Source organism: Colletotrichum aenigma (assembly GCF_013390185.1).
Source record: "Colletotrichum aenigma strain Cg56 chromosome Unknown KSG_Cg56_contig05, whole genome shotgun sequence".
NCBI lineage: Eukaryota > Fungi > Ascomycota > Sordariomycetes > Glomerellales > Glomerellaceae > Colletotrichum > Colletotrichum aenigma.
The window spans coordinates 1171285-1199078 of record NW_023500911.1 but is presented as its reverse complement, the minus strand read 5'-3'; the positions used below and the strand labels follow the sequence as shown (position 1 = coordinate 1199078).

Genomic DNA, 27794 nt, shown 5'->3' with positions numbered 1-27794 from the left:
TCCTTTGAAACAATGATATCCTTCTCATTCGATAGATTAAAGAGTCTGTATCTAAAGGATTGTCAATGGACATAGTCCCTCCGTAAGGCGATGTGGATTCAAATTATTATTCCCGCTGGAAAACAGAATCCAGTTTTCGAGAGATCCTCCTACAGATTTAGATTATCGCCAGTGTGTTATGACGCTTAGCTTACAATACACACTTCCAAGTGTTAGGATCTTTATAGTTACCAACGCCCTGATACACATTATTGTAAGGCCATCTGCAATGCTTGCGTTGGAAGTCGACACCGTTATCCTTGCTCCCGTTGATGTACCTGGTGCCCATAATAGTTTCAGGGGCGACCCCATTCTCAACCCATTGCACAACCGCCATCAGCACGTTTCCCTCCGGAGCCAGACTAGCGACGCTTGCCGACTGATGACCGATGAAGGTTGCGCCATTGCCACTGCCACAATGGGACATACCAGAAGCACGGAAATAGCGGTAAAATATATCAAGGGCAGCCGAATCCATGCCCATGCTTTGCGAGACGTGTTCATAGTATCTGGGGGAATTCTCACTCGAGAGAACACCATCGGCCGAACTGTGCCAGTGAAGAAGTTTCCCGCCGCGGCCCTGGAATGCTCCCAAATCACCTTCCCAGGTGTCAATGTTGAAATGGTTGAGGCCTGACGCAACAGTGTAGTTTTCTGGTCTGAAAGTCATGGGATCCCAGGTGGAGTCTTGAAAATAGCATAGCGCCACCAATCTGAGACTGGCGAGACCGCTCCAGTAAAGTAACTGTCGACAGCTCCAGTTAACTCGGATCCAAGCTGCATCTTCGGATAAACGAGGCTACCGGCTGCATCCAAAACCGGCGAGTAAATACTCTTCAGGGTTTCCAGTTGCGTGACCGTCAGACATCCGCTTGTCTGACCTTCTCCCTCAGCACATAGGAGACCATCAGGCTTGTAGTTGCAGAGATTGGGCGACTCCAGGATACCGTCTGCAACGCCATCAAGCGTATCGCACTGATCTAAGATATCCTGGTGGATGACCGGCCACATGTCCAGAGGAATGAACGTTGCAGACTCAGTTGTCCCAAGCAGGGGGTAAAACCGAGTAGCCCATGACGTAAGATTATTCTATGCAATAGCAGGCGCTCCAACTACGACACCATCGAATAGGTCCGGGAAAGACTGGACTGCCTTTAATCCTTGGCGCCCCCCTGTAGAGCATCCGAGATAATAGCTCTTGGTATAGGACTTGCTATAACATTCTTGGGCGACTTGCTTGCCAATGGAGACACCGTTCACGATAGAGCGGTAGGCAAAATCCCGAATGACGTCGAGGTTGTGAAGGAAAGGAGCTCCGGTATAACCCTGATGTTCGTTGTTTGTTGCGATGGTTGCGAATCCAAGAGACGCCCATTACTCCACGTCATAGTACTGAATACAGCCGCCGAGACCGCCGTTACCAGTTGCGAGGAAGCGACTGCTCCAGTCTTCAGGCAGCCACGCCTCAAACCAGAAACCAGAGCGGTTCGACGTAGGCACTTGTCCGACTACGCGGCATAGACTGACTGTCACGGCCTGGGTGAAAATGCCACACGTGGCGTCTACTTCGTTGAGCTGAAGTTCGGTTCCGACAGGGATGTAGGTTGACGCAAAAGAGACGCCGGAAATTGAAAAGGTGCTGGCATTGAAAGACTCACAATACTGCTGGAAGCCCGCCTGGCTGTTGGCAAGCGTTGCCATGGCGCCGATAGCTTGGGCTGCAAAACCCACAAAACTACGTCTGATCATTGCGGCAGATCACCAACCGCCGTGGTTCAAGAAGATGGATCCAGTTCGAGAAAGTATATGCTTGGTGACGGTGAAAGCTGACCAGGTGAGACGGGCAGAGAGGTCAAAACCTTTCAGATGATGTCCGCGATGGGACCAATACGAAAATCAAAACGTACAGTAAGTACCATTATATACATAAGAAACCTCAACCAAAGCACCAGACGAATTTACCAAGCTAATTCTCATTTCATTAGTGGGCCGACATCAGGCTGGTATGAGGGGAAAAGTTCGCGCCATCGCAAGTTTTCTTCCGTTGCTAAGCCTGGATCATCGCCCGCTGCCGGTGTATTCGGACTAGGTTGCCTAATGAGCTGATCGAACGGCGCGGAAACTGTTCTCAGTCTGCCGCGGATGCATTCGGCCGAAGGCGATGATAATTTGGGGTCCTTCAGATCGACAGTAGGGATAATCGTAGCGTCTAGACGATACTGACAAACATACTTTTCCATCTATACTTACAGGGCCTGAGCTTTCAGTTTGATTTCCTGTACAGGTCCACGGGTACCGGTGTCTTTGAACAAGACAAGCCGCAGTAGCATATGGGGCGACGTTTCTGAACCTGGAAGGTACCTCGGTGACAGAAGACAAAAGAGTGTAGTTGCGGAGCTGTCTGCCAAGTAACTTCGATTGCAAGTTCCCACTCCTATCCTATCACAAGGGCTGTAGGTTCAGCAAGTCCGGCCTTATGTCCGCTTGCTGACTTTCCTGAGTCGCGCCTCACTAAAGATGATTGCATCATGTTTGTGGCCACGCTTCAGCGCCGCACTCAAAGAACTGATGTAGTTTTCTTCGGAGAGATCAGTTTTTCTAGGATTCTGTCTCTTGAACCCGTGGTTCGGGACAAGCTTATCTTCGGTCTCACACTCGGCGCCCACACGGGCTACTTATTCCGTTATTCGGTATCGACATACGCCCAGCTGTGCACAACGATTGGCTAAATCCCTCTACTGAACCATTCTCTCAGAAGCTGGGAAAAATCTCGAGGGTTTCGGGTGATTTCAACAGAACGAAGCAAGTTACTGGCGCTGAAAATGAATTTCTATCCTTTTATGGACTTTAGCCCGAATACCAGAGTAGTAAATGGCTAGACCCAGCATCGAAGGACCATGGCCCCCCGAGAGGAGGATATGTCGTTGAGGACCCGAGGCTACTGTCAGCGATTTCATATAAGGGCCCTACGCAGCGGGTACTTTGATATTTCCTGTGGGCGGAATTTTGAGAAAGACCGCAGGAAGAACTGGTTCTTTAAAGAGAGAATTGGACAAGATGGCAAACATGTTCGGGAGTACGGCCAGCACAATCCCGGGAAAAGAGAACGGGAACATGGACAAGCCGGACAAGTTCATCGTACCGAATAGGTGATTGAACAGGCCCGGTGCTGCCAGGATGACGCGTAAATTCAGATGATGATCGCGGCAGAGAAACTTCGTCAGACAGTCAACGGGTCCAAAGCCGACCTGTAAGCTGTAAGCTGCGGCAACAAAGCCTGTGATGGCCGAAATATTTTCTCAATGCGAACCCAAGTATTCTGATATCCAACCATAGCAAACAGCACCCAATCCCAGAAATTTGCCACCAACGGTTCACAGTCAAACCGTTAGGGACTGAAGTCTCGATCGCGTCATCCCATGTGCGATGACCGATGCCGTAGATCGCGGGGTCCAACGGAGCCAAGGCGTCCTAGTTAACGGGATCTCGCATCTTGAGCAAGCTAGAGTCATGTCCGCGGAAGCATCAAAGAGACAGCGCCGTAGATAACGACTCGCAAGACGCTGATTACGCATCGGACCTCTTCCGATTGGCGTGCCTGGCGCCTGTCCTCGTCATTTCCGTTTTCCTGCTGTTGGGCCTAGCTCGGTCGAAGGCTCGCCTGGACCCTGATTACTGTTCGAGATGGGGGCCATTCAACAACGGACGCGTCCAATGGGATGAACTGGAATAAAAATGAAACGGGGTTCTTTGAATAATTTGATTTCTTTAAGCGGCTGCCAGGCGCTAACACAGCGCGAAAGCTCGGTTCCTGAGCGCTCCAGGAGGATAGCTCGCGCCGTGCAGGGGCGGCGCTAGGAAGGCAGCCCATTTGGCGCTTTTAGTGCCGAAGATCAACATTACAACTTGCCTCGTTGGACAGGCAGTTCTCAACGGACTTCAAAACTACTCTGGAGAGGTCTAGTAAGAGGGGACGATAGTATCGCGAGTCCATGGAATTTCTGTATTAAATCATGGATGAACCTGCCTTCCACGATTAGCAGTCGTACGCATCTTTTTCATACTGGTTTTCTATAACTTCATCCAAACCATTTAACTCTGTCTTCCTACATCAAAGTTTCTTTCAACTACTTCATATCGCATACCATGCAACTTTCTTATCTCTTGGTCGCGGGAACCCTCTCGCTGGCCTATGGCGTTCCTTTATGTCTTTTTGGTTCAATTGGTTTTGGTTGCCCATCAAATTCGGGGTCCATATTGAGGAACCTGCCGTCCAAGTTAAAACCCAATCATTTCACTTGGACACCAGCTGGACCTGGGGATGGTGAGAATTCCCGGACCCAACCTGCGAACCTTCACTAATTTGCCGACTTCTCAGTTCGTTCTCCTTGTCCAATGTTAAACACGCTAGCGAACCACGGATTCCTTCCACACAATGGTCGGGATATTACGTTAGACAAGATCAAGTCAGCTTTTTCCGACGGGATAAATATGGGCGATGATATTGCAATTGGAACATTTACTCCGGGACTGGCAACAAATCCGAACCCCAATGCAGACGTAAGTTGAACCCATGCGCCTATTTCTATACCAACACCAACTAGCACCTCACTTGGAAGTGAAGTCAAGTGCCGGATCAATAACGTGCGTTTGCAGTACATCGATTTGGACATGCTAAACAAACACAATGTCATCGAACACGACGGAAGCATGTCCCGCCGCGACGAGTACTTTGATCCAACGAACCCATTCGATGCGGGAACATTCAACCAATTTCTTTTCTACTTTGGCAACGCTCAAACCTTCGACGTTACGTCAATATCAAACGCCCGTGCCCGACACATCCAGCAGATGAGCTTGCTCAACCCGACGATGAACATTACTGAGGCGAGGGAGGGAACATCGGCCGGAGAATGCGCCTTCATGCTGGCTGTTTGGGGAAGCCCGGACAACCCAGTAGCAAAGAGGTCATACTTTGAGTATTTCTTCCGTAAGTTAGACAGACATGCAAGAAAACGAAAACTCTTGTATACTGACTGACTTTGTCCAGGGAACGAGAGATTTCCAGTGGTGCTGGGCTGGTCCCCGACCGACACTGCGCTCACGGTTCCGACACTTTTGCAAATCGCCCAGGACATAACTGACGCTAGTCCTGCCGGTGTTCCGCTGACATTCGCGCCGAAAGCGGCTTCTTGAAGACAGCAACTCTCGACTGTTGAATTTCGCCTCAATGTTTTTAGTGGAGTCGATTGTGGTGGGAAAAGCACATATCGTTTGGATTCTCCGCATATAATCGCACTACCAAGTCTGGGCTACAGACCCATCGTTGTTGTCATCCGAACATTTCCTGCTCTCTACTCTACTACCGTCTGACTGTGATCTCTGTTGTGCAGACAATGCACTTCGCATTGGCTTCTCTCAATATTGTCTCCTCGCTTGTTGATCGGTCAGACTTGGGCTTCCCGAACATAATACTCGCGGTTCGAGTTGGACCGCCGTTGACCGTCGACTGATGTTTGTCACCAGACCCTGCCAACGCCCTATCCTGAAGCTCAAACTCCGGGGAGTCTTGGCTTGTTTGTTCCATGTATCCACGACGCCGCATGGTAGAGTTGTACCTGTTTGTGGGGTAGCGGTTTTCGTATAGGTTCGCTTTGTATTTATCGGTCGACGAAATCTTCAGGGCGCGGCCCAATAGCGGTTTCAGAGAGGGTGCGCAAGCCGCAATGATGGCGAGACAGAACTGGACGCTGCACAAGTCCCAAAATTAGCCCATACGCGATACGCCGTCGTGACTTCAGAGATACTCACAAACCCCAGAACTGAACACTGTTCTTGCTGCATGAAAGTACGAGTTAGCTGAATTGCTTCCGAAGCCCTCGGACCACAGGCATGCGTAGAGAACATACAAAGTTCCGTCCTTTTCTCCACCATACGCAATCTGAAAGACTGCAGTTACAACACCGACTCCAACAGCGCTAGATTGTGAGCAGAGAATTCTCCAATCTGCGAGTGGCAGACTTACCAGTAACCCAGGCTCAGAATTCCAATCAAATAGATTCGAGTGCGTCGCTTCATCCGCAATGTCCAAATGACTGGGATGGGCAGGACAGCAAAGCAAACGTCTGTGAACATGCAAGATGCTGCGTTTTGATTGTTAGTAATTGGCAACCATGAAGACCGCACGGGTACTTGCAGGTGTAGAATAGACCAAAAGAGATAAAAAGCTTGATGTCATAGCATTCGGGCTCGAGACTCTTGTCCCAGTACCCGGCTAGGGGCTTGCAATAGAGGGCAATAGTAACCCAAGCGAAGATGCCGCATAGCACGACAAATACTATGGTTTGGATCAGTTATTTATCCAAATTTTGATGTCGAATGTTTTACCGATCAAGGCCAACAGTGAGCGTGAATACCATCGACTCCGGCTGAATCTCAAGAGGGATAATGCGATGGAAATTTTGAGCAAGCTGCGACCGGCAACACCAGATATGTTGGAAAGGTAGAAGCTCAGTTGCATGATCTCAGTCACGTCAGCATCGGACAGAGTGTCCTGGTGCTTTCCCATCCCGCGGATACCTTGCATGATCAGGAGAACCATACCGACGGTGGCGAGAATCTACGCCGTCAGCACGGAAAAACGTAGGTAAGCAATGAAAACGCCTTAGATACTCACAACAGAAGCAACCAAAACATAATCATCTCGGCCGATGGTCTTGGCCAAAAACGCCCGCGTGTAAAGTCGAAGGCTGGCAAATATTGCAGCAATGACGTACAGAGTGCCCGTCACTCCAAGAATCCATTCTGTATTGCTTTCGCGTGCTCTATCCGGATCAATCGAATGCTTGGGATCAGTCGACATGACAACAGACTATTTCGCGGGTCGAAGTGTCGATTTGAAGATGGACGCAGAGTTTGAGACGACTACCAAAAGAACTATTAAAAATTTGTGCCGATGGTCCCTGAGTAAAAGGGGGCTAAGCACCAACAGAAGAGACATCCTAGTTCGTACCTGCCCATGTAAATCGAACCACAAGCCAGCTTCTGCGACCTGGAATGGTCGGAAGCCCTCCCACCAGCCCGAGGCCAACATCATACGTGCCTTCCGAAAACAGCAGAGGCACGAATCCTAGGCCTCGATCTTCTCCACTGGCGCAAAAGGCCGGCTCTCTCCCTCCGGCAATGCCTCGAGCCTGCACTATGGCTTGCGTACCTCTGACATCTTCGGAGACTCCAAGGCTTTCGATTTCTAAGTTGCTGGTTGGCAAAATCACGCTTGCTCCTTGAAACCTCGAGAGTCCGGACCTGTTGGCGTCAACAAGACCTCAAAGGAAGGGTTCCGAGTGGCGAAGGAATACATCAGTGTGGGCATCTCATTTGCCATGATTGCAAGGTTGTTTGTGAGCCTGGTCTTTGGACCAACAGCCAAGAGCGAAGAACCAGGTTACCATTGCCCGCATCCGATCGCTCCGAAATCAAAGAGGTCGTTGCAGTTGAACCTCTGGATTGGAATTGGCACTGCTTCTCCCAGATAAATCACTTCTACAACGTATCTCAGAAATCCGAGTAAGGCAGACTTACGCCTCAAGTGACTATGACGTTGTCGCCTTGACCATCTATTTGGTTGAAAGAAGCATAGACTCACGTCCCGCAACCTAATCTGGCCCACATCCGACGATTTTGGATGGAGCTATGAACATACCCACCATTTAATCTATAAAAATGGGCTTATCTGATCATTCTTGCTACGTCGGTGCTATCTGTCAACCTCAACCTGTAATATCGAGCAAATACTTCGCCACAGCTCCAACAGACTTGGACTTCGGCGAAAGTCAAAAGAGGTCGCGCCGAAGTGTGGATGAAACCCCAGATCAGATTGAGTGTCATGGGGCGTAGCATCCTGGCCCCTGCATGGCTTTTACTTGAAATAGCAGGTCGTCCGACCGCCGGTTGGCCACCCGGACCCGCGCCGCATCTCCAACATGTCGGAGCGGATATGCGGCACAACGGCGACAACGAAACCAAAGACATTGGAAAACGGCAAAGATCGAGAGAAAACTAGGAGTTGTCTGCATCAATTGCCGTCTGACAATTGTCTGCGGGTCATCATAGACATCGGTGTATCTCTAGGTCGTTGCTAGTGCTTACCAACGATGTGACCCTGTTTGTGCCTTTCCCAGGTTCTGGATTTATCCATGCCATTTGACCATATCGCTTCTGCGAGACTGACTCCACGCGAGCCAACCAACATCTTGTCCAACATGCAGGCAAGGTCAGGGTTTAGAAATTTTCGTGGAATCCACGAGCCCGCCGACACCTGCAACCGGCTTGGTTGCCATTTTGGCACAAGTCAAATGAATCGTGAAAGTCGGGCGGACCCGTCGCGCCTGGGAAGGGCTGAGAATGACCGACGCAGATGAGATAAATATAAGCCGCAGCGTCCCAGCCAAAGACGAGCCGACTTCTATTCGTTAGCTCGCTAGCACATTCCCTTCACCTAACAAGTAAAGCCGTCGTCACGTTTGGTCTCGACTTTGACTGCCTCAAGATGCGTTTCGCCAACTTCCTTGCGTTCCTGGGTCTTTGCGCCAGCCCAGCCCTGGCCATTGAGGGCGACGAATTGTCAGACATTCAGGCCCAAGCCATCGAGGCTCTTCAAGCTGCTGAAAGTGACGGCACCCTCGGAAAGAGGGGTGGGTGCAATTTGTTCAACGCACGTGTCCGGAAAGACTGGTAAGTGACCTTGTGAGTCGGACGTGTTTGAATCCAGGCATCCCTAACGGCGCTATTCATCAGGAATGCCTTGTCTGACTCAGAAAGGAAAGCATACACGAGCGCCGTGAACTGCCTTCTGAGAAAGCCATCCAAGCTTCAAGCTTCTGGATTTGCACCCGGTGCGAGGAACCGTTATGACGACTTTGTTGGCGTTCATATCAATCAGACCTTGAGCATCCATGGAACTGTGAGTAGCTTGCCATCTAGACAAGGTCATGTGCATGAGCTAATCTGGCCACCCCAGGGTAACTTTCTCACATGGCACCGATACTTCACCTGGGCCTACGAAAACGCGTTGAGGGAAGAGTGCGGCTATGAAGGATACCAGCCTGTGAGTCGCCATTTATTGCAGAAGCAAAAAAGAGACGCCAGGATATTGACCGTATTTTACATGTAGTATTGGAACTGGCTGTCATACCGCGATGACCCCTCAAAGGCACCGATGTTCGACGGGAGCGAGACCAGCATGAGCGGCAATGGTGTCTTCAAGGCCCATAACGGTAGCACTTCTGGTGGTGGAGTTTACATTCCCTCGGGTGATGGTGGCGGCTGTGTTACCAAGGGACCATTCGCGAAGTAGGTCCATTCATCAAACGACGGAGAGAGAGACATAGTTGACAAGGCTTTAGCATGACAGTTCACCTCGGACCCGTTGGGCCCGGAATTGATGGCCTCGCTGTCAACCCCGGTGGCCCACTCGCTTACAACCCTCGATGCCTTTCCCGAGACATTAGCGCCTGGACATCTCAGCACTGGATGACCCCGGACAACGTTTTGAACCTTACCGTTGGCGCCGCTGCGGCAAACGTCCGAACATTCCAGGATGAGCTTCAGGGTCGCTTTGGAGATGGCTTTCTCGGAACGCACACCTCAGGACACGTATGTCAAGGTCTCTTGTTAACATCCCTTGATTTAAAACGCGGAACTAACTACCTTCCAGATGATTGTCAATGGCGAGGCATCTGACCTTTACTCATCCACTAATGACCCAACCTTCTTCCTTCACCACGCCATGGTGGATCGTGTGTACTGGCTTTGGCAGGCTCTGCATCTGACCGAAGCCTTCAACATCGCGGGTACCATCACAATCCTCAACAACCCCCCGAGCCGTGATGCCCGGCTCGATGATCTTGTAATCCAAGAACCCAACGCGCCCAACCGGCCCATCAGTGATCTGCTCAACACAATTGGAGGCAGCCCCTTTTGTTACATCTATCTTTAATATAGAAGGGACCTCATAGCGATGATTTCACCACCACCCCATTAATTGATAATACAATTATTCTGATCAAAGTAACTTCACTGCAACTGCCATGGAATGATGTGAAGGGTGTCTTCACTGCATCGCATAAAGTCTGTGCGGACTTACTTGCTTGTACAACCCTTGAAGCTAGATGAGTGCGGGTGGTGCGGTATGCTGTCGGCTTTTGAACATACGTAATCACGTAGTGCTAATATTTAAACAGGAAATCGATTCCTTTCTTGATCCTTCTCCGCCTGCCAAATTAAAGAGGCAGTGGAAGCTATGCGTTGATGGCCCTGATTCGTAATGGTACCCACTGTACTTATACGCGTGTAAGGCCATTTCGGCCTCTGCCTAGAAATTCATCAACCCGGTTCCGTGCACATGTTAGTCCCACCTGCTATCCCACGGAATTTGACGTGTTGTTGATAAAAGGGATGATTTTCCCTCAGCATGATCTTACTTAGGTCAATCGAGAAGGTATCTTACATTTACATCATGTTAGTTGGTCACATTCTTACGGCCTTCTTTCTGCTGGGCGCCGTCTCAGCAGACTCCTTTTGCAAAGCAACCCCATTCGATGCGACGTGGCCAAAGACAGAAGATTGGAACGCTCTCAACCAGACTCTTGCTGGCGCGCTGATCAAGACTCGACCAGCTGCATCATATCGCTACGAGGGTAACCCGTTCTAGTCAATTTTGGCTTGCGAAGAAGTTGATGACGGCTGGTCCTCAAGCAGCTTCCATGCACAACAGCCAGAGTCGATAGACTATCCGTTCTGGGCGAACAGCTCATGCGTTCCACCCAGTGACTATGGGTACAAAAATCAAGGATGCACACTCGGAGGCTTGCCTGAGTACATCGTCAATGCCACGAGTGCGGACCAGGTTGCAACTGCCATGAAATGGGCTAGCGACCGCAACATTCGGATCATTGCTAAGGGAACTGGCCATGATCTCAATGGAAGTTATGGATCCATCGAGTAGTGACCAGATAGATAGACAGAGGAGCTGACATGAACTTAGATCTAGCGGTGTCTACGCCTTATCGATATGGACCCATCAATTTCGACACATCGACTTCAATTCTCAGTGGCCCCTTCCTCTCAGCAACGATACGGAGAATGCGGTGATACTTGGCAGCGGCAACAACTGGGGGGCTGTTCTCCAGGCGGCTTCTCTTCTTGGCAGAACTCTCGTTAGTGGTCAAGTTAAGACAGTAGGCCTGGGTGGCTTCATCGGCGGGGGTGGCAGCCCTCTTTCGAGCCACTATGGTCTCGCAGCCGACCAAGTCCTCCAAGCCACCGTCGTAACATCTTCGGGCAACATTCTCGTCGCCAACGAAGCTCAGAACCAGGACTTGTTGTGGGCGATTCGAGGTGGTGGACCGGGGGTTTACGGAGTCGTTATCGAGTATGTCTTGCGCACTCATCCGATACCTCAAAACGTGGTCCAGTCTACATTCTCCCTGTCGCTGCCCCAAAACAGCACAGTAGACGCTCTCGCCGCATCTTGGGACGCATTCGCGACTCTCACAAGCTCCCTGCCCGACCTCATGGACTTAGGCATTGCAGGATTTGGGACTGCAACAACGGTGGTGGGCTCTCAGGTGTCTGCCGGTGAATTCAACAGGGGTATCGGGGCATCTTTCACCTTCTTCGGCTTCAACACTACCGCAAGCACTCTGGTTTCTATTTTGGAACCCGTGAAAGCACGCGCATTGGGAAATAAAACAAGCCAGGGCTTGTCCGTGACCATCTCAACCCCGACGGTATTCGATTCATACATGGCTTTCGTCGACAGCCTCAACAATCCATCAGAGCCCGTGGCACAGATCAGCTTGATCTCCAGTCGTCTCCTCGGCCGCAAAGAGCTGACAGAAATCTCTTCTGATACCCTGCGCTCTCATCTACAGAGTATTACCACCTCGCAGGTACAAGGAAGCGCTTCATCCCTCATCTTCGGGCTCCAAGGGGGCCCTGGAACGAATCGAGTCGAGGAAAAGATGCGTGGAGCTGTGACGCCAGCTTGGAGAGCAGCGTACATCCACCTCATCAGCACTGGAGCGTACGTCAACGTTACAGACTCCACACTCCAAGACGCTTTGGCGACCGCAGGTGCATGGACTGAAGAGAACAAATAGGCTGTCTGGCGTAAGTGGGCACCTGGATCTGGCTCATACTTCAACGAAGCCAATCCTTTCAACACCAACTTTAAGGAGGACTTTTTCGGCGGGAATTACGATCGTCTATCTGATATCAAGCAGAAGTACGACCCTCATGCTAGCATGTTCGTTCTTTCAGGCCCTGGAAGCCACATGTGGGACTACACTCTGGATACTGGCAAATTGTGTCGCATGTCGTAAATACACTGGGCATCTGCATAGGGGTTTTCACAGCCGCTGAGAGCTTAGAGCGGACGGACGGTTTTGGGAGTATGGGTCCACCCTGAGAGCACCTAGAATAGGTCATCGATGATCTGAATTGGTGTGTGCCTTAATGACCAAAATGATCCTGATTGCCCATATCTTCCAACTGAGCGATCCATCTTTTGATACGGACCTTTATTTGTGACCACCAAGTTGCCCCACGACTTCATGAAAGTATTGAAACGCAAGACACATAACATTCTTAAGCACGGCATGAGTTAATTTTCTATCAAAACTTGCAGAGGCCAGGTTAGAATATCTTGCCAGAATGACCCAATGCTGCTGGCAACCAGATGAACAACAGTGGATCCAGAACTACCAAATGCCCAGTACTGCCGATACCTGTGCAGCGTAGCAGCATAAAATGCTAGCACAACGAGAGCCTCTGGTTGATGTTGATGAAGAGCCTCGATATACCCATCTGTAACATACAAGGGCCATGCCATAACGGCGTGAACACCGACATCGTATCTTGTTGGCTCCTGTTTGGCCATATCCAAAACCCGTTGCACACCAGCCAGTGCACCTAGACAAGCCTCTGTAGCTGCTGAAGATGTTGTCATCCCTGTGAGAAACTCTCTCAACTGATCGGTTTCTGTGCCCGGTGATCGTGACTCTGTCTGCTTCGAGAGGGTTGCAATGTACAGCAAAGGCTTCAAGTCCGACTGCAGAATCTCTGACCAATATTGTCCTGTCACGGCTCGGACCCCTCGATGAAGACGGCAGTAGCTAACAAAACTCTTCACAAAGTCTGCCAGTGTTCCGTATTCTGTTTTTAGCGTCTCATGAAGGACATGAATGCCTAGAAGCGAGGCGAAAATAAACGTGGGCATGTAGGTACTGTCTGAAATATCGCCCTTGGCCTCAGAAAACAGTTCCAAAGACCGCGTTTGCAGCTCGGTGGCTTGGTGATTGAACAAGCGTGCCTCAGCACCACCTTGCGTAGATAGATGGAGCGCAGAAAGTGCAAGAAGTTCGTTCAGTAGGTAGGGAGCTGTGAATACATGCTCGATAGCGGTGTTGATCATAGGCCGTACATTGCCCTTCAGAGCCATGAACTCAGCCATGTGAGACTCGGCATGATGGAGAAAAACCATGTGCGCCACAGTAAATGTTGGTGAGTCGCAATGAAGGCTACTCGTCAACTGCTGAGGGACGATGGCGACATTTGCCGCCGCACTGCTCGGAGGAGAGGGACTTTTGACTGTTCCAGTCGGTAGTTTTTCTTCGTCTGCATCAGTCTTGAGGAACGAACAGACCCGATCGCTCATGACGCAGTTCCGGCATTCTGGGCGGGTCTCGTCGCATTTGATGTGCCGCCGCTTGCACCCGGCACAGCCATTTCTCGACTTTTTGTGGGACCGACGACCTCCGGGGTGATGATCATGCTGCTGCTTTGGCATCGGTAGTGGTGTTGCGCGGAATGAGATGAATCAAGAAGAGGTTAAGGAGGGAAAAGAGCCAATACGCGGGTCTGCAAAAAGTAAAAAGAAGGCTGCAAGTAGAAAGGTCTTGTTTGTGCCGGGGCGCGATTCATATTCGCAGTCTCTGCACTAAAGGTATCTGTTGATGGGGCTAGATGCGGGTTGGTGCTTGTTTCGTACATCGTGGCTGAGGCCTTGTGAGATCCAAATCTTGCCTTACACGCGTATTTATTATCAAGCTCCACTTTATTTCACAGGCTACATAGATTGCCGTGGAAGAAGAACGAATTATGGATTCAAATCGATCAGTTACCGGCGTCGTGACTCACGCCGTTTTAGTCTGCATAATCGGAGCATATTGAACAAAGAACTCCATGAATTTGAATGGAAGGCTCATGAGTTAGTGAATAACTCATCACATTGCACCGAGTCGCTTACGAACTGACGGTATCATTTGACGAGCCCGCAGCGATGCTAACCGGGCCGAACTTGTTACGACCGCTACAGTTGGTCACTGTAGGATTGTAACTATATAATGCAGAACAGGGGATAATGACAGCGGATTTGTCATTAGCGAAGCTTTTGCTTTGTGCCACAGTTGGTTGCCCTGACCCGCTCGTAACAGAACTGTTGTGTACCGATCGGCGTTTTCGACCAACTCCGGTTTCCGATGAGGGCGCCCCCACTTACCCGAAGGACCCGGTCTTATGCGCCGTTCTCCGTCGATAGGGTATCGATTCAGTCCCGGGAGGATTCAAATGCCCCGCCCGAGTTTCCAATCGATGTGAAACAGAGCAATGAAGATATCGACATCCAATGAAGATTCCGTTTTCGACCGTAACGATGGCTAGGCAAAACAAAAGAAGCTCCTAATCGAGGCCCTTTCCCAAAGTCCACGTCACAAGTGGCTACCTAGTTGTCATTGCTAGTTAGATAGGCATGCATGTAGACTGCGTGATACTTGAAAGTGCGTCTAGTCAAGCTTATGGTCTAGTCAAGCTTATGGTCTATCTTGCGCTTTTATATACTGCGAATGCGACCGATATACATGGCTTTATTTCACCGTTAAGGTATCGCCCGAAACGGCCCCAGAATACCTCTCGATTCGATGGCATTTAGCAGGAAAGACTCTGCCCGCCGGGAGTTTCGTATGCACGCCAATCGCCTTGGCATATATGGCAACGCGACGATTAACATTCGAAAGATCTAGCGATAGCTACGGCTAGGAGAGACACCCGCACGCCTATCCGGATACCCATCGGGATGCTCATTTCCACAAATGCCTCGACGACTTCGGACTAAGGCAGATAGCGGAGTAAGACAAGGGTCATTCCTCCAAGAGAACAGCGGATCTCTTTCTAAATTGCGGGCAACATTGTTCAGTAAGTCCAAAATCATATTGTAGGTACCATCTGATGGAAATATCCGGGGCGAAACGCCGAAAACCTCATGATGAACCACGTGAGAGCAGCTGGCGTGGCCAACAATCAATGGTGCAGGAGTTTGCTGTAATGAACTTGCAACATGCGGACACGAAAAATGTCCTCGGCACAATAAATGGGTTTCTGGTGATATTGAAGCGAGGCAAATGCTGTTGGGATTGACGCACCTGTGTTTCAGCAGTGTAGACACTCCTGGGATTCAACATTCTTTAAATCATTGTCATCAGCATTCTTATGGCTGAACGAGCACATCCCCAAGTGAATGGTGCACTATCTCAAGCTGGCTGCACAAAGCGGCAGGCTCGGATGACGGGATCGAGTGAGTGGGCCATGTCAATAAAGAGAAAGTAAACTATTGGGGCGCATCGGGCTTACATTTCCGAACTACCGACGGATCGCATCCTTAACCCAAATTCCACGTCGCAGGATGTCTCGGCGGCCACCTCACTCGCTATCCCTTCATTAACCTTAGATGACAGCCCAAAGCGAATGTAACCTCGGATAGGCACTTGACCAGGATCAAAAGGTTATTTTGAGGACTTAAGCTGAGCTGAGCTGAAAGCCATTTGCGTTCGTAGAAGCTTTGCGGCTTCCCGCCTTCAGCTTCTCGCGACAAACTTCCGCCGAGTATCAACACGTTCGTCCCAACTCAGAGCGGTTTGCAGGTCAGATCGGCATTTCCCCGCTAACTCTCAACGTTTCTCACCGCCATTGGCGGAGATGGCTGCTGTCTACCGGGACTTCTTAGTTTTACGACCATTTTGCCAAGCCACTAGGGCCAACTCCGCAAAGGCGCGGACATAAGTTGCCCAACAGGAAGAAATTCATCAAGACCTTGTCTCTTGGCAGGTTACAATCGTCCCAAAGAAGCCGCCCAGATCCGAGGTCAGCGGGGGTCCTCAAGAGCCCTTGCAATTCTAAACGTGCATTGTGGTCTCAAGTAGAGTTAAGCTTACTCCCGCAACCACCCAATGTCGCATTAAACATAGAGTAAACAACGCCTTGTGCCTCCTCCAAACCATCGCGACTGGCGGAAGAACATTCTAATAGCTTGGCAGGACACGTCGTATATGAAAGAAAAGCTCGGCCGACCGGAGCGTTATCAAGCTACGCCATTCTCGATATGGAAGCTGCAACTCAATCGGGGATATTCCCCAAAAAATAGATTGAGCTCACTGCTCAGAAATATTTGTATTAAATCACCTGTGTCTCCGCCGTTTGCTTGAGTCCGTGGATCACTGCCAGTTTCTCTTTGCTGCCCACTTATACCACTGTCTTCGACCCTCTGGCCCGTGCAAACCGCAGATCGTCATCATGAAGTTTTCCACAATCTTCGCGTCTCTGGCGCTCAGCGCCGTGCAGATCACGGCTGCTCCCGCACCCGAGCCGGCTCAGCTGGAGGCTCGCGCGCCCACTCTCTACCTCTGTGGCGACAGCACCATGGCCCGCAGCAGCGACTCCCAGATGGATGGTTGGGGACAGTATGTCTCCAAGTACCTGAACATCGCCGTTGTCAACAGAGCCATTGGCGGTCGTTCCTCCCGCTCATTCTGGAACGAGGGCCGCTTCCAAAACGTCGCGAACGAAGTCAAGTCCGGAGACATTGTCGTCATCGAGTTCGGCCACAACGATGTCGGCTCGCCCCGCTCCAACGACAACGGTCGCTCCGTTTGCCCTGGCGAGGGCACCGAGACTTGCGTCTCCGACACCACCGGCGAGACCGTGTACACCTTCGTTTTCTACGTCATCCAGGCTGCCAAGCTCTTGAGAGCCAAGGGTGTTACCGTGATCCTCAGCTCCCAAACCCCCAAGAACCAGTGGTCAACTGGCAGCTGGGTCGGCACTCCTTCTCGCTTCGTCGCTATGCAGCTCAAGGCGAAGAACACTCTGGCCGACTCCGGCGTCACCTTTGTCGACCACCACCAGGCCGTCAGTAACATGTACCGCAAGATGGGAGCTACTGCTGTCAATGCTCTTTACATCAAGGACAACACCCACACCAGCCCGGCTGGCGCCGACCTGAGCTCCCAGGCTTTTGTTCAGGCCATCTCCCAGAACATGAACGGCACCACCAGCTTGGCCGCTCATGTCAAGACCCCGGTTAAGATCGTTTACTAAACAAACGGTTGATTCTCATGCCCAGAGTCAATTGAAAAAGCTGCATTGCCTTGCTTGCAGAGGTGCTAGCAGAGGACAGCTCAATCCCTTGTTCACTGTAAATATTATACGGAAGCTCCGCTTGTACATATTCAGGCACGCCTGTGCATAGCCTAGCCGTATTTACTGAATCACTCAATATTTCTCCCTCCATCTCGAGTGTTCATATCTATGTCTTAACCACGCCTGGAAGACCCCCCACACCCCAAAAAATAATTCATCTGAGACATAGAACTGCGTGGCTTAAATGGGATCAAGGAACTACGAACTTGTTTCCGATGCATTGGCAAACCGCAATCGAATCCATCCAGCAAACCATCGGCGAGTGTCTGACTACTCTCGTCCCCCACCTCTATTGCCTCCGGCGCCTAAGGAAACTCCGCATGTGACTCACGATTCGCTGCGATTTGCCCTAAGAAAATATTTCCCATAGACTAACACAACTAATGAAAATGGTCTGGTGGTGTAGTTGGTCATCACGTCAGTCTAACAGCACAGAATGTCATCGGACGTTCTTCCTGGTTCAATGAAGGTCTCCGGTTCAAGTCCGGGCTAGGTCATGGGCATCACTTTTTGTCGGTACTGAACAGCGCGTGCAGCTAAATGTTTGGATGGCACCTGTGTTAAGCAGCTTGTACCTATATAATTAGAAGAAGGAAGTTTATTTATGTGTTGAAATGTACGCAACCTGTGCGCTCATAGTTGCGTTGCAAACCACACGTAGCGCCTTACTTGCATCAGCATAATTGATAGCGCGAGGAAGAAAGATAGCCCTGCCTGGCCGATTATTATGTGAATCACAACTAGATGTGATTATGATAGGCCAAGTGACGGCGGCAAATATCGTCGTCACAGACGGCAATGCAGCACCGCCGGCACCAATCAGTCTTCTTAGCGTTGGTCTGGTTGCCGCACCAGAAACACCAGCTAGGCCTCTGACCTTTCTGAACCAACATTTCAGAAAGATCTTCTCGAGCCTGGTGACTTGCAGTACCGACAATCTCATCAAGAACCTCGCCTCTGGACATGTCCGATTCAAGCCTCGGCAGCCACTTCACCCACGGGATCCACGATCCCGCCGTCTTAGCACTCATGACTAGAAACTCGCCAGCAATGTCTTTTCGCACAAAAATCAAGCTTTCTAACCCGCCCAGAATATCGTGAGGCTTGACTTCATGTCCTCGCATTTCTGCCTGTTCGAGAATAAATGTGCGGATAGTTTGGCCAATGATTCGACTGACCATCGTAAGGTTTCCTCTGATGGCTAAGTCGAGTGTAGCCAAGGCCTGGATGAGGTCCGCGGTAGGAACTGGCTTCTGAAATTGGCTCTGCCACCTTTTGACTGCCACTGTCCGCGATATTCCAAGAATGCCCAACCTCTTCAGGAACTGGCCATCGAAATCGACAGCTGTACCTTGAATGCCGGTGGCTTTCCCAAAGAACACGATATCAGGGCTTGCAACATGGGAGTATTCTTCTCTGTGAAACGAAAAGGGGGCACCGCACCGAATAGCGGTTAATGTTTCGTCCACGGCAAGTAGGAGACTCTCCTCCGCGCATAATGTAGCAAAGCGCTCCAACAGTCCGGGATCTAGAATTCGGCCGTTGTATTGATTTTCGACGATTTCAATAATGATTCCTATGCAGCCTTGCTCTTTGGCTTCATAGAGCTGATCTCTGAGCTCGTCGTCCGACACGCCTTCAGTATGGAGGAGGATCGGATCTTGACCGTAAGGCTTCTGGGTTGAGGAAAATCTCAGTCCTGGCTTCTTCAAATTTCTCTGTTAGGCCCACCATTGCTCATATTATATGGCAAGACTTACATACTACTGAGCTTGAGACTGTGGTAGAGGCTGCAGCCGCGTACGTGTCCGATAGAAGGGCCCATCGAGGTCGCTTTGCCTGGATGTCCTCCCAACCAAGCCGTTTCAATGTGTCGTCTTCATCCGTAAACGGGCTCTCAGATGAGTCTGATGACTCAGACATGGAGATCTCCGCGAGAGTCAAGATGATTTTGACAATGTTGTCTGGGTTCATTGCCTTGTTGGTGGTAACCCCATAGTCAATGGGGTAAAACCCCCCAAAATAAGCTCTAGCCGTGTTTTAGCAGTCTTCCAGGCTGTCATACCATGGATGAGGGACCTACGCGAAAGCTTCTTCATAAGAGTGAAGCAGTTCACCGTAACGGCGCTCTAACCTTAGACGGTTTCCAAGATATTCGCGCCAGAGAGGATTGTGGAGTGTCAGCGACTGCATCTGCTCGAAACATAGAATGCTGCCATTGCAGTTGTTGAAGTCATGATCGAGATTGCGGAGCGGAAGGCCGGCAGGTACTACCATGTTGTAGCCTTGATCAGTTGACATGGCGGTTGTTGTTTGAAGTCGGTGGGTTTGCGCGACTGATGTGGTGGAGTCCGAGTGAGGGATTTCGCTTATCTGCTTTGTTCAATATCGATGTTTTAAAAGCACGATTGCAGTATTCCTTTTGCCAATGCACCAGAACTGCTTTTGCGGACCATGAACATACCAGGGTTGAAATGATTCGGTTGAAGCCAAGGATGTTAAAGTATGTGAAGTGCGGTCGTTATATGATACCTGATGTGACCATTCAAGTAACAGTTGTAGATAGAGTTCATACTGAGAAGATGGCTGTGATTGCTATACTCAGCCAAATGTTGCTGGCTTGAAAATTGCCCCCCTGCTTGCGCCCGAGATGACAGTCAACCTAGAACGGTAGAGCCAGTTGGGGCACTTCTTGAGGTAGGGTCATAAGACTGAGTGGTTCCAGACCCTTCTGCGATATGTCGTTTGGTGTCCAATCGGCACAAAGAGTCACAGGGCCTCGAATGTGTGATGTGGAGTGCTTGTTTTGACTTCAGAGGTACGCTGGAACGCGCTCACGAATTACAATTGACAAGGGGTTCAGTAAGGGGCTTCGAGACCCGAGGTTCATTTAACAGAACTAAAATGGATGTTGAAAAGAGGCCAAATGATAAGGTAAGATGCCATGGGTCCGAGACATCATGGCAGAAGCCATCACACTGCCCTTCCAACAGCATCTGCATGTACGCTTAGATACTTTTGAACTTGCGTTCAACTCGTAAGTGCCACCAATAGAAGCATTCCTCTCCCAAGGCACACTTGCTATGAATGTGGTCAAATTCACAGCATCCCGAAGGAAGCCTTGCGTGAAGTGGCAGAGCCCCTTGGTCGTCAAATTGCAGTGCAGTCAATGGCCCGGATCCCGAGCCACGTGAGTATGCGCAATCCAGTCCATGTGTTTAGCCTTCGGACATGTCCGACGTAGGGGCGTGTGAATTGGATGAAACCAATTGACCAATAGACCAGTAATCCCCCCTTTTCACAAGCCCTTGCTCAGGTTACATATAGTCCGGACGATGTGTGTGACAAGGTGCTGTAAATGAATGAGATACTTCCCGTCCAGGCAATCATTAAAATGCAAAGTCAGCCTTACACATCTTAGACGCCTTGCAACCGCCTGCCCGGGGCGAATAATCCGGCTCACCCCTGTAGGTCAGACATTCCTCCGCCGTAAGCCGAAGTGATCGGCCCCGGCGACCCACACCTGATCGGCATCCTGCAGGGGGTTGCCCCAATCCTGACCCCGAACCAGACCGTCATCCCTCCGATCGCCGCCTGCCAGTATCAATTCGTTCTGGATCGGGGCAGTGTACAACGGTCAAATAACTTGATCGCATTCGTCTGTTTCTCCTGTTCATGCGGGTTTGCAATGAAGAAGTCCCCCAAGCCACCCACTGAGGCGCCACTCGCAGGTCTCCGCAACACGATCAGTCGAGCTCAACTCTAAGCTGATGTTAGCAATTTGCCACATTGCTGAGCCCTTTGCGACCTTTTTCTTTGGGATGCCATTGGATCAAAAGCGACTTTCCGCCACTGGTCTGCCATCCATGGCCACGAGATGTGGCTGGTGTTGGGGCTCATGGCGACCAAGTGCCCAAGGGAATGATGGGAGATTGGCGTGTATTGTCTCTGTAGACATTGGCTGCATTTAGAGGTGACTCTGGAAGAACCAGCCGTGGTTGGGGTCATCTTGTTATGGATGGTCACATTTGAGCTGGGATATCAGGATGTCTCCATCTGTTCATTTCTAGGGGGGAATCTGCACCTCGAGTGTGGACAAATTTACGCCCAATCAGTCTGTAAGAATTTCTGGATGAGTTCCTCCAGGCTACTGGTGTATGCATAATGCGATGCGATGATATTCATTACCCAAGATGCTTCAAGATGTCCTGCACATTATTCCAAATCATGTACCCTTCCTCCCAGGGAGCTGCATGCCGGCCCTCACATCGAGTGCCTCTGACTACACGCAAACCGGCAATTCCGTTCAAGCGAGCTTCAAGCTTATGGGCCTGGTTCGTCGGAACCGACTGATCTTCCGCGCTGTGGTATCTTTCCGGACTTGACTCTCCGTTCGAGCTCATCAACAGGGACATGGGACGGACTTGGAGCCTCCCACTTTGCTTGGTCTGGTCCAAATGTGATGCTCTGAAATTCTTGATAGACTTCTTTGAGGCTAGCATGCGATGACCCCAAGTCATGTATGTACAAGACCCGGCAGATCATACAATCCGTTCATTCCCACAACCGCCACGGGCCGAGGGGGCTCCATAGCAGCGTCGAGGCCCCAGGCTTGTGGTGGCCGGAGAGTCGACTGGAAGGCAAGACATGCGCCAGCACTAGGACCTGAAAGGATATACGAATCATCACGAAGACCAAGCGTACGTAGAAAAGCGAATCCTTGAAGAACGTCGCGGATATGGTCGGGATGATGCCCATCTCTCGACGGATCTGAGCTATCTCCCTTGGTCGGATCGTAAGGTAAAGATGGATGAGTTGGAAATGCCGACAACGTATAGTTCATTGAGATGATCGCAGTGATTGGGTGTTTCGTGTCGCTGCCAGCAAAGGCATGAGCCGCGGCAGGTTCAATAGAAGTTGAGGTGAGTTCAGGGTCTCGCCATGCCTCGCCATGGATATGGACCTGCCAACAAGGAATGCCGTCGGCAGGTGAATACGTCGGAAGATTAACAACTGGTTGTCCGACGAGGTTGTTTGTTTGATTCGTCTTCGGAAGATAGATGTTGAGGGTCTGAAACCTGTGGCCATTGTTCATGTAAGGCAAGTTCGGAGCCGCGACTACCGGCACAGGATGGCTGAGGTTTGGGCTCATAACCTTCGTCAGCTGCCACTGGGTGTTGGTAGAGCGCGTCATTGTGACTGGAATCAATTAGAAAAGGTGAAATTTAGTAGAACAACTTTATTCACAAGACATGAAGTCGAGGTTTATAAGCAACTGAGCTGAAATGACCTTACATACCTGGATTTCAATACTCTCTTAATGGTAAGTGCTGACGACTAGGACTCTTTGCATGCTTTATTAGAACTAATAGAGCAACTCCTAAAACCGAGAGACGTTCGTAGTGATATGCAGCAGCCTCACTAAAGCGCACTAGGAAAACATTATCTCCGCGATCTCCGCTTTCTTTGGCACGCATAACATGGGCGAAGGATAGCTGGAGAGGAACAACCTTTTGAATGGCATAAAGGGCGATGTTGTTCAAACCTGTGTGTGGGACCAATCCCAGGAGGACGGTCTCGAATCGTGTTCATTGTGTAAAGGATACCTTAGGTGTTACGAGTGCACACTGCATGATCGATGGGAGGCGTTGTATTGGTCCACGTTGGTAGTATTTATTGTTGAACTTTTTAGTATGAACATTTAAATGATTAGGTTATTTGTATACATAATGCAAAGTGATTGTATCAATCCTTCGCAGCCGCCTCAGCATCCTCGTCCTGACCGTCCGCATCTTGGTCAGGATTGACCTCATAATACCTCAACCACCGCAAAACAGCGTACAGCAAGCAAGCTAGTAAAGACCCGAACGTAGGCCCGAACACGTAGATCCAGAAATAACCAGGAAACTGGCGATTGACCACAGCTGGTCCAAATGACCGAGCGGGGTTTAGCGAGGCACCTGTGAAGTAGACTCCTGTTGGTTGAATGAACTGTTAGCACGTTCTGTTGCTCTTCGTAATGTTCTAGTCATGTCTTCATGGACCACTCACCAACCAGTTCCGACAGGAAGAATGACACGCCGATTCCGACGGGTGCAAGAAAGGTTGAGCGATGTTTCTCAACGGCGAGCATCAAGATGACAAAAACAAGCTGAGCGGTCAAGATCAGCTCGATGAAAAAGCCTTGTGCCGTGTTTGTCCCGTTTCCAAGAAGCGTGTCGACCACCAAAGGCCCGGGAAACATAGCATACGCAATGCCTGCTGCGCATATTCCCGCTATTATCTGCACGGGCAGGATGAGAAGGCCACGGAGTACCGGTAGTCCGCCACAGACTACGAGAGCTAGCGTAACCTTGGGGAAAAGCGAATTAGACAAAGGTGACCAAGAGGGAGACATTGTTTAGGATTGGTTCCACTTACGACGGGATTGAATAGCCCTCCACTGACTCGGTAAAATGCCCAAACGTTAGCCGTCAACGAGACACCGAAGGATAGAGCGACGAAGAGGATGACTGTCAGGGTATCCTTAGATGCACTGGCTGCTGCTACCACATTGGCAACTTGCGTTCCGGCGAAGGAGAAGAACAGGAAAAGAAATGTGCCGCAGAACTCTCCTAACCCTGATACAATCTTGTTCCTTGTGGTATCGGCGATGCTAAGCATCGGGAGGGTATTGTCGTGGTCCCCATCGCTCGCCAGCTTTTGGATGACTCGCTTGGGGTTCTTCATTTTGGATAACAGTCGCGGCATGGTGAAGGTCGATGTGTGTTTAGGGTCGGGGAATATTTAACTGAGGGCGGGACCCCAGTGTCGAAGAAGGTCTGAGAACCACGAGCTCTATATTAATTTGAGACATGTCTGTGTTTATATGAAATGCTGGTCCTTGCCCGTCACTTTACATGTTTTCTCTGTTTTTACTCCGTCAAAGAAAGGCATGGACAGGTGATGGTATCATTCCGAAGCAAGCGCCCGTTACGACACTAGGCCCGCATCCGGCAGTGCCCCGACCTTCGAAGTATGGCGGCGAACCCAAAGCGGCGCCGTGTCTCGAAGGCACTGGTCAGCGCCGGTGACGCCAGCTACACGCGACGCATGCTACCGGGCAAAGGCAGCCGAGCAATCAGGTCTGGACTCAACTCCAGATCAAATACGAACGAGGGCTCAACGGCGCTTAGCGCGCACAGCCTGCCCATAGGCGACTAGCTTCTGAAGCCACGGACATCATTGTCAATGAAGAACATGTCTCGGTTGCGGCATCTGTCAGTGTCATAGGCAATCTTCCCCTCCGCACAGCCCTGAACGTCAGGACGTCGAGGTGTGAGCGGATTCTTCGGGCATCTGTGTGCATGAGCAGCTGCAATGAAGCTGGGACTAACGCGGCTCTGCTGCGCAGACTCCGGACCAATTGATCATTTTCAATGATGACGCCGCGAATGTGATGTCGGGAAGAAAATATGACAACCAGACTAGGAGTTCATACAGATTGTCCAGAAGCGTCTCATGTCCGGCCCCCCTCGGAGTCCCACTAAGCTCGAGACTCCCTCCATATTGAGTTGACTGCAGTGAAGAACCCCATACCGTCGGATTTGATCAAAGTGGCATCAAGTGCGCTGCCATGTGACGCAATCCTGGTACTATCATAAACCGCTTCCGTCGGTCTGATCTATGAACGTCGTGCCTGCGGTTCACCGCCGATTGGATGGCAAGTAGATCCGGCCGGCCGCATCCTCGGTTTCTTAGCGTCGTCATCGTGTTTGCCAAGATGCGGGGTCGCCTATCGTGGGGATCTTGGACTATTGGATTCATGTGGTTTCACACTGCCTTTCAGCAGTCATCTATTTTTCTCGTAGACTCACTTTGAGATAGAATCTGCAAAAGTAGGTCTCGCGGCTTTGTTGCCGTCGGCCTCGTCGTTGAGGTGGTAATCAAGATGGTGATCAATCTTCGGTCCGCTCAGTTATCAGAATAGTGCTCCGAATATTACGCAAACGACTACGTATATGCCTTGTCATCAATCCAAAGCAATGTCATATGCATCGGAATCTGTGTTTCCGGCCAATGTTCCGGGTCAGCCGCACCTACTTGTAGCGTTCACTGCTGACGATGATCAAGCGTATCCAAGCGGCTGAGCAGCTGCGTGTATGGAAATGAGAAACATGATCTCTTCAAATATTTCTAGGTTGAATATTTCAATGTTTATGGGCTTAATGAGACCGCCCGCATTGTAGCTGGATGAAGAGGTGGCCAATCCTTGTCTGTCCCAAGATCCAGGATTATCCCTTGGATCGCCGATCAAGTTGTCCGGGGCTAAACATCAATATTCCGAGACATCTCAAAGAGCTAGCTTACTCAATCGAACACTAGGCGCGAGGCGCACGAACAAGAGAATTGCACATTTTACCGCTATGCGACATCCATAAACGACGATAAATGGCAGACCCAGCCAGTTCCCATCCCATCTATCTTGATCCGATGTTTATTTGGCAAGTCCCTATCCACTCCAAATCATGCACTTTGGCTTTGGATCATGATACAAAACGTCCAGCTGACGTTGATGCTGGGCAACGGCGTTGTCAGAGGCCGATCCTGGGGGTTTGGCGTACCAATGTCGCTTGAAGAGGTAATCGGCTTGGTGTGGCAAGGGATACACGGAAATCAAAATGCTGATCAGCCCGGTTGTAGCCACAATTGCACCATCGCACGTGATTGGATTGGGCTAGTGGCTTAGGTGGAATGTGCCTTAGCCCACATCTAGTTCAAACGAAAGCCTCGATCAAGTTCTTTGTCGTATTTAACAATGCGGTGTCCCTAAACCCATTACGCGGCTTGAGCCGAACCAGCCTTCTGGGAGATTCCGATTAGCTTCCGCGCCAGCTCCTCACTCTTTCCCAGGAAAGGGCTATGCCCAGCTGCAATTCTCTCCTCTTGCATATCAGGGGTGCCTTTTACCAGTGCCTCTTGAAGGCTCAGAGGTAAGACCAGATCGTTCTCACATATGAGATACGTCTTCGGTATGACAATATCCGACGCGATGAAATTGATTCCGGTCTCAAATGCATCTTGGGAGTGCGGCAGCAATATGCTAAAAACCCTTGTCGCTTCCTCCTCTGAAGTGTCATTGTACAACAGTTTGGAACCCTTCAAATTCACCGTTGAAAGTTTGTTCTGCATGAAATACGTTTGGTAAGCAGTCGAGCTACTATGTTGCACTGCAATTAGGTAGGGTTCACCTTCGCGTAGGACTCGCAGGTATCCTGCCAGTCTGGCCAAGCCCCGCCAAAGGTCGTGAGAAGATCCCATCCTCTGACAGGAACGGCAAAAGCTGCAACGAAGATGATGGAGTTGAAACCGCCTGTCAATCCTCGTGCGGCTCTCTCCTGGGTTCCTTGACCTTCTGTGGCGACAGTTGCCGGCACTCCTCCATAAGAATGTGCCACGAGAATGACCTCTCTCCCCTGGTCGAAGTAAGATGTCGCCTCCTCGATAATCTTTGCTTTGTCGGCTTCCCATGTAACTCCGTTGGTGCCATAGCCCATCGATGGCATATGCGGGATAATGCATTCGTATCCCAGTGAGATGAGATCAGTCTTCAAGGGCTCATAGCATGCAGGCGGGTGCCACGCTCCCGTGACGACGAGGAAGACGGGCTCACTTTTGCCAATTGAACCCATGTTTGTAGCTGATAGTGATTTGAAAGTAGGAGCTGATTACTTGGCGGAACCAAGAATCAGGATTGGGCATTTCCGTCTCTTTAGTAGAAACCCGCCAGAAACATCCAACGGGCGACAGAAGTGCGTTGTTGGTGGCTCGGCAAGGGTCAGGGAAACGGCCCAATCCCATCACGTGGTTGGTTGTTGGCTTCTCCAGCAGCGAGATTAGATGCTCCGTATCTCACCGAAACTTGGCTGGTTCCATGCAGTAATTGATCAAAATCGTAAGAGTTGGAACGCTGAAGTGCCTTTGGATGCGACCTTCCAGATTGTCCGGCTCGGTCTCCGGACGGCCCGGAACACCCAGCCCCAGAGCGTGGAACCAGCATCCTTGCCTAGTCACCAAGAATGGTTAACGGTCTTCGCCAAGAACAATCCATGCAGAGAACCAACAGAGATGATTGCGGCACAGTAGTTTCGAATCAACAGCTGGAAAGGTTCAAAAGCGCTAGGCCCACAACGGAAGAATGGGCACACATGTAATAATGATATTTGCAGTAAGTAAATAGGTCG

General features: G+C 50.4%; 10 protein-coding genes across 10 annotated transcripts; 4 read left to right on the top strand and 6 right to left on the bottom strand.

The window, feature by feature from the left end:
• Positions 1–190: 190 nt before the first annotated feature.
• faeB-1-2 (putative feruloyl esterase B-1) lies at positions 191–709 on the bottom strand (the record flags this gene model as incomplete). Its single annotated transcript, XM_037323225.1, has 1 exon — positions 191–709. One exon carries the CDS (start codon positions 707–709, stop codon positions 191–193), a length of 519 nt encoding a protein of 172 aa, XP_037177711.1.
• Positions 710–1413: 704 nt separating this feature from the next.
• On the bottom strand, positions 1414–1740 carry faeB-2-3 (putative feruloyl esterase B-2; the record flags this gene model as incomplete). Its single annotated transcript, XM_037323224.1, has 1 exon — positions 1414–1740. One exon carries the CDS (start codon positions 1738–1740, stop codon positions 1414–1416), a length of 327 nt encoding a protein of 108 aa, XP_037177710.1.
• Positions 1741–4530: 2790 nt separating this feature from the next.
• On the top strand, positions 4531–5235 carry CGCA056_v007975 (putative sterigmatocystin biosynthesis peroxidase stcC; the record flags this gene model as incomplete). The annotated part of the gene is made up of 3 exons (XM_037323223.1): positions 4531–4599; positions 4696–5029; positions 5090–5235. 3 exons carry the CDS (start codon positions 4531–4533, stop codon positions 5233–5235), a joined length of 549 nt encoding a protein of 182 aa, XP_037177713.1.
• Positions 5236–5401: 166 nt separating this feature from the next.
• On the bottom strand, positions 5402–6901 carry CGCA056_v007974 (uncharacterized protein; the record flags this gene model as incomplete). Its single annotated transcript, XM_037323222.1, has 7 exons — positions 5402–5789; positions 5851–5877; positions 5949–6017; positions 6065–6182; positions 6251–6376; positions 6427–6658; positions 6716–6901. 7 exons carry the CDS (start codon positions 6899–6901, stop codon positions 5402–5404), a joined length of 1146 nt encoding a protein of 381 aa, XP_037177712.1.
• Positions 6902–8587: 1686 nt separating this feature from the next.
• On the top strand, positions 8588–10036 carry CGCA056_v007973 (Tyrosinase-like protein orsC; the record flags this gene model as incomplete). Its single annotated transcript, XM_037323221.1, has 6 exons — positions 8588–8772; positions 8836–9001; positions 9059–9145; positions 9212–9390; positions 9444–9693; positions 9755–10036. The coding sequence occupies 6 exons, from the start codon at positions 8588–8590 to the stop codon at positions 10034–10036; spliced, it is 1149 nt and encodes a 382-aa protein (XP_037177707.1).
• A 519-nt stretch (positions 10037–10555) lies between these two features.
• apf9-3 (FAD-linked oxidoreductase apf9) lies at positions 10556–12422 on the top strand (the record flags this gene model as incomplete). Its single annotated transcript, XM_037323220.1, has 4 exons — positions 10556–10749; positions 10867–11040; positions 11084–12134; positions 12201–12422. The coding sequence occupies 4 exons, from the start codon at positions 10556–10558 to the stop codon at positions 12420–12422; spliced, it is 1641 nt and encodes a 546-aa protein (XP_037177706.1).
• Positions 12423–16665: 4243 nt separating this feature from the next.
• rha1 (Rhamnogalacturonan acetylesterase) lies at positions 16666–17469 on the top strand (the record flags this gene model as incomplete). Its single annotated transcript, XM_037323219.1, has 1 exon — positions 16666–17469. One exon carries the CDS (start codon positions 16666–16668, stop codon positions 17467–17469), a length of 804 nt encoding a protein of 267 aa, XP_037177709.1.
• An 842-nt stretch (positions 17470–18311) lies between these two features.
• On the bottom strand, positions 18312–19872 carry CGCA056_v007970 (uncharacterized protein; the record flags this gene model as incomplete). Its single annotated transcript, XM_037323218.1, has 3 exons — positions 18312–19277; positions 19336–19600; positions 19655–19872. 3 exons carry the CDS (start codon positions 19870–19872, stop codon positions 18312–18314), a joined length of 1449 nt encoding a protein of 482 aa, XP_037177708.1.
• A 3444-nt stretch (positions 19873–23316) lies between these two features.
• On the bottom strand, positions 23317–24300 carry AQY1-3 (Aquaporin-1; the record flags this gene model as incomplete). The annotated part of the gene is made up of 3 exons (XM_037323217.1): positions 23317–23546; positions 23623–23923; positions 23992–24300. The coding sequence occupies 3 exons, from the start codon at positions 24298–24300 to the stop codon at positions 23317–23319; spliced, it is 840 nt and encodes a 279-aa protein (XP_037178403.1).
• A 2088-nt stretch (positions 24301–26388) lies between these two features.
• CGCA056_v007968 (uncharacterized protein) lies at positions 26389–27242 on the bottom strand (the record flags this gene model as incomplete). The annotated part of the gene is made up of 2 exons (XM_037323216.1): positions 26389–26736; positions 26802–27242. 2 exons carry the CDS (start codon positions 27240–27242, stop codon positions 26389–26391), a joined length of 789 nt encoding a protein of 262 aa, XP_037178404.1.
• Positions 27243–27794: the final 552 nt, after the last annotated feature.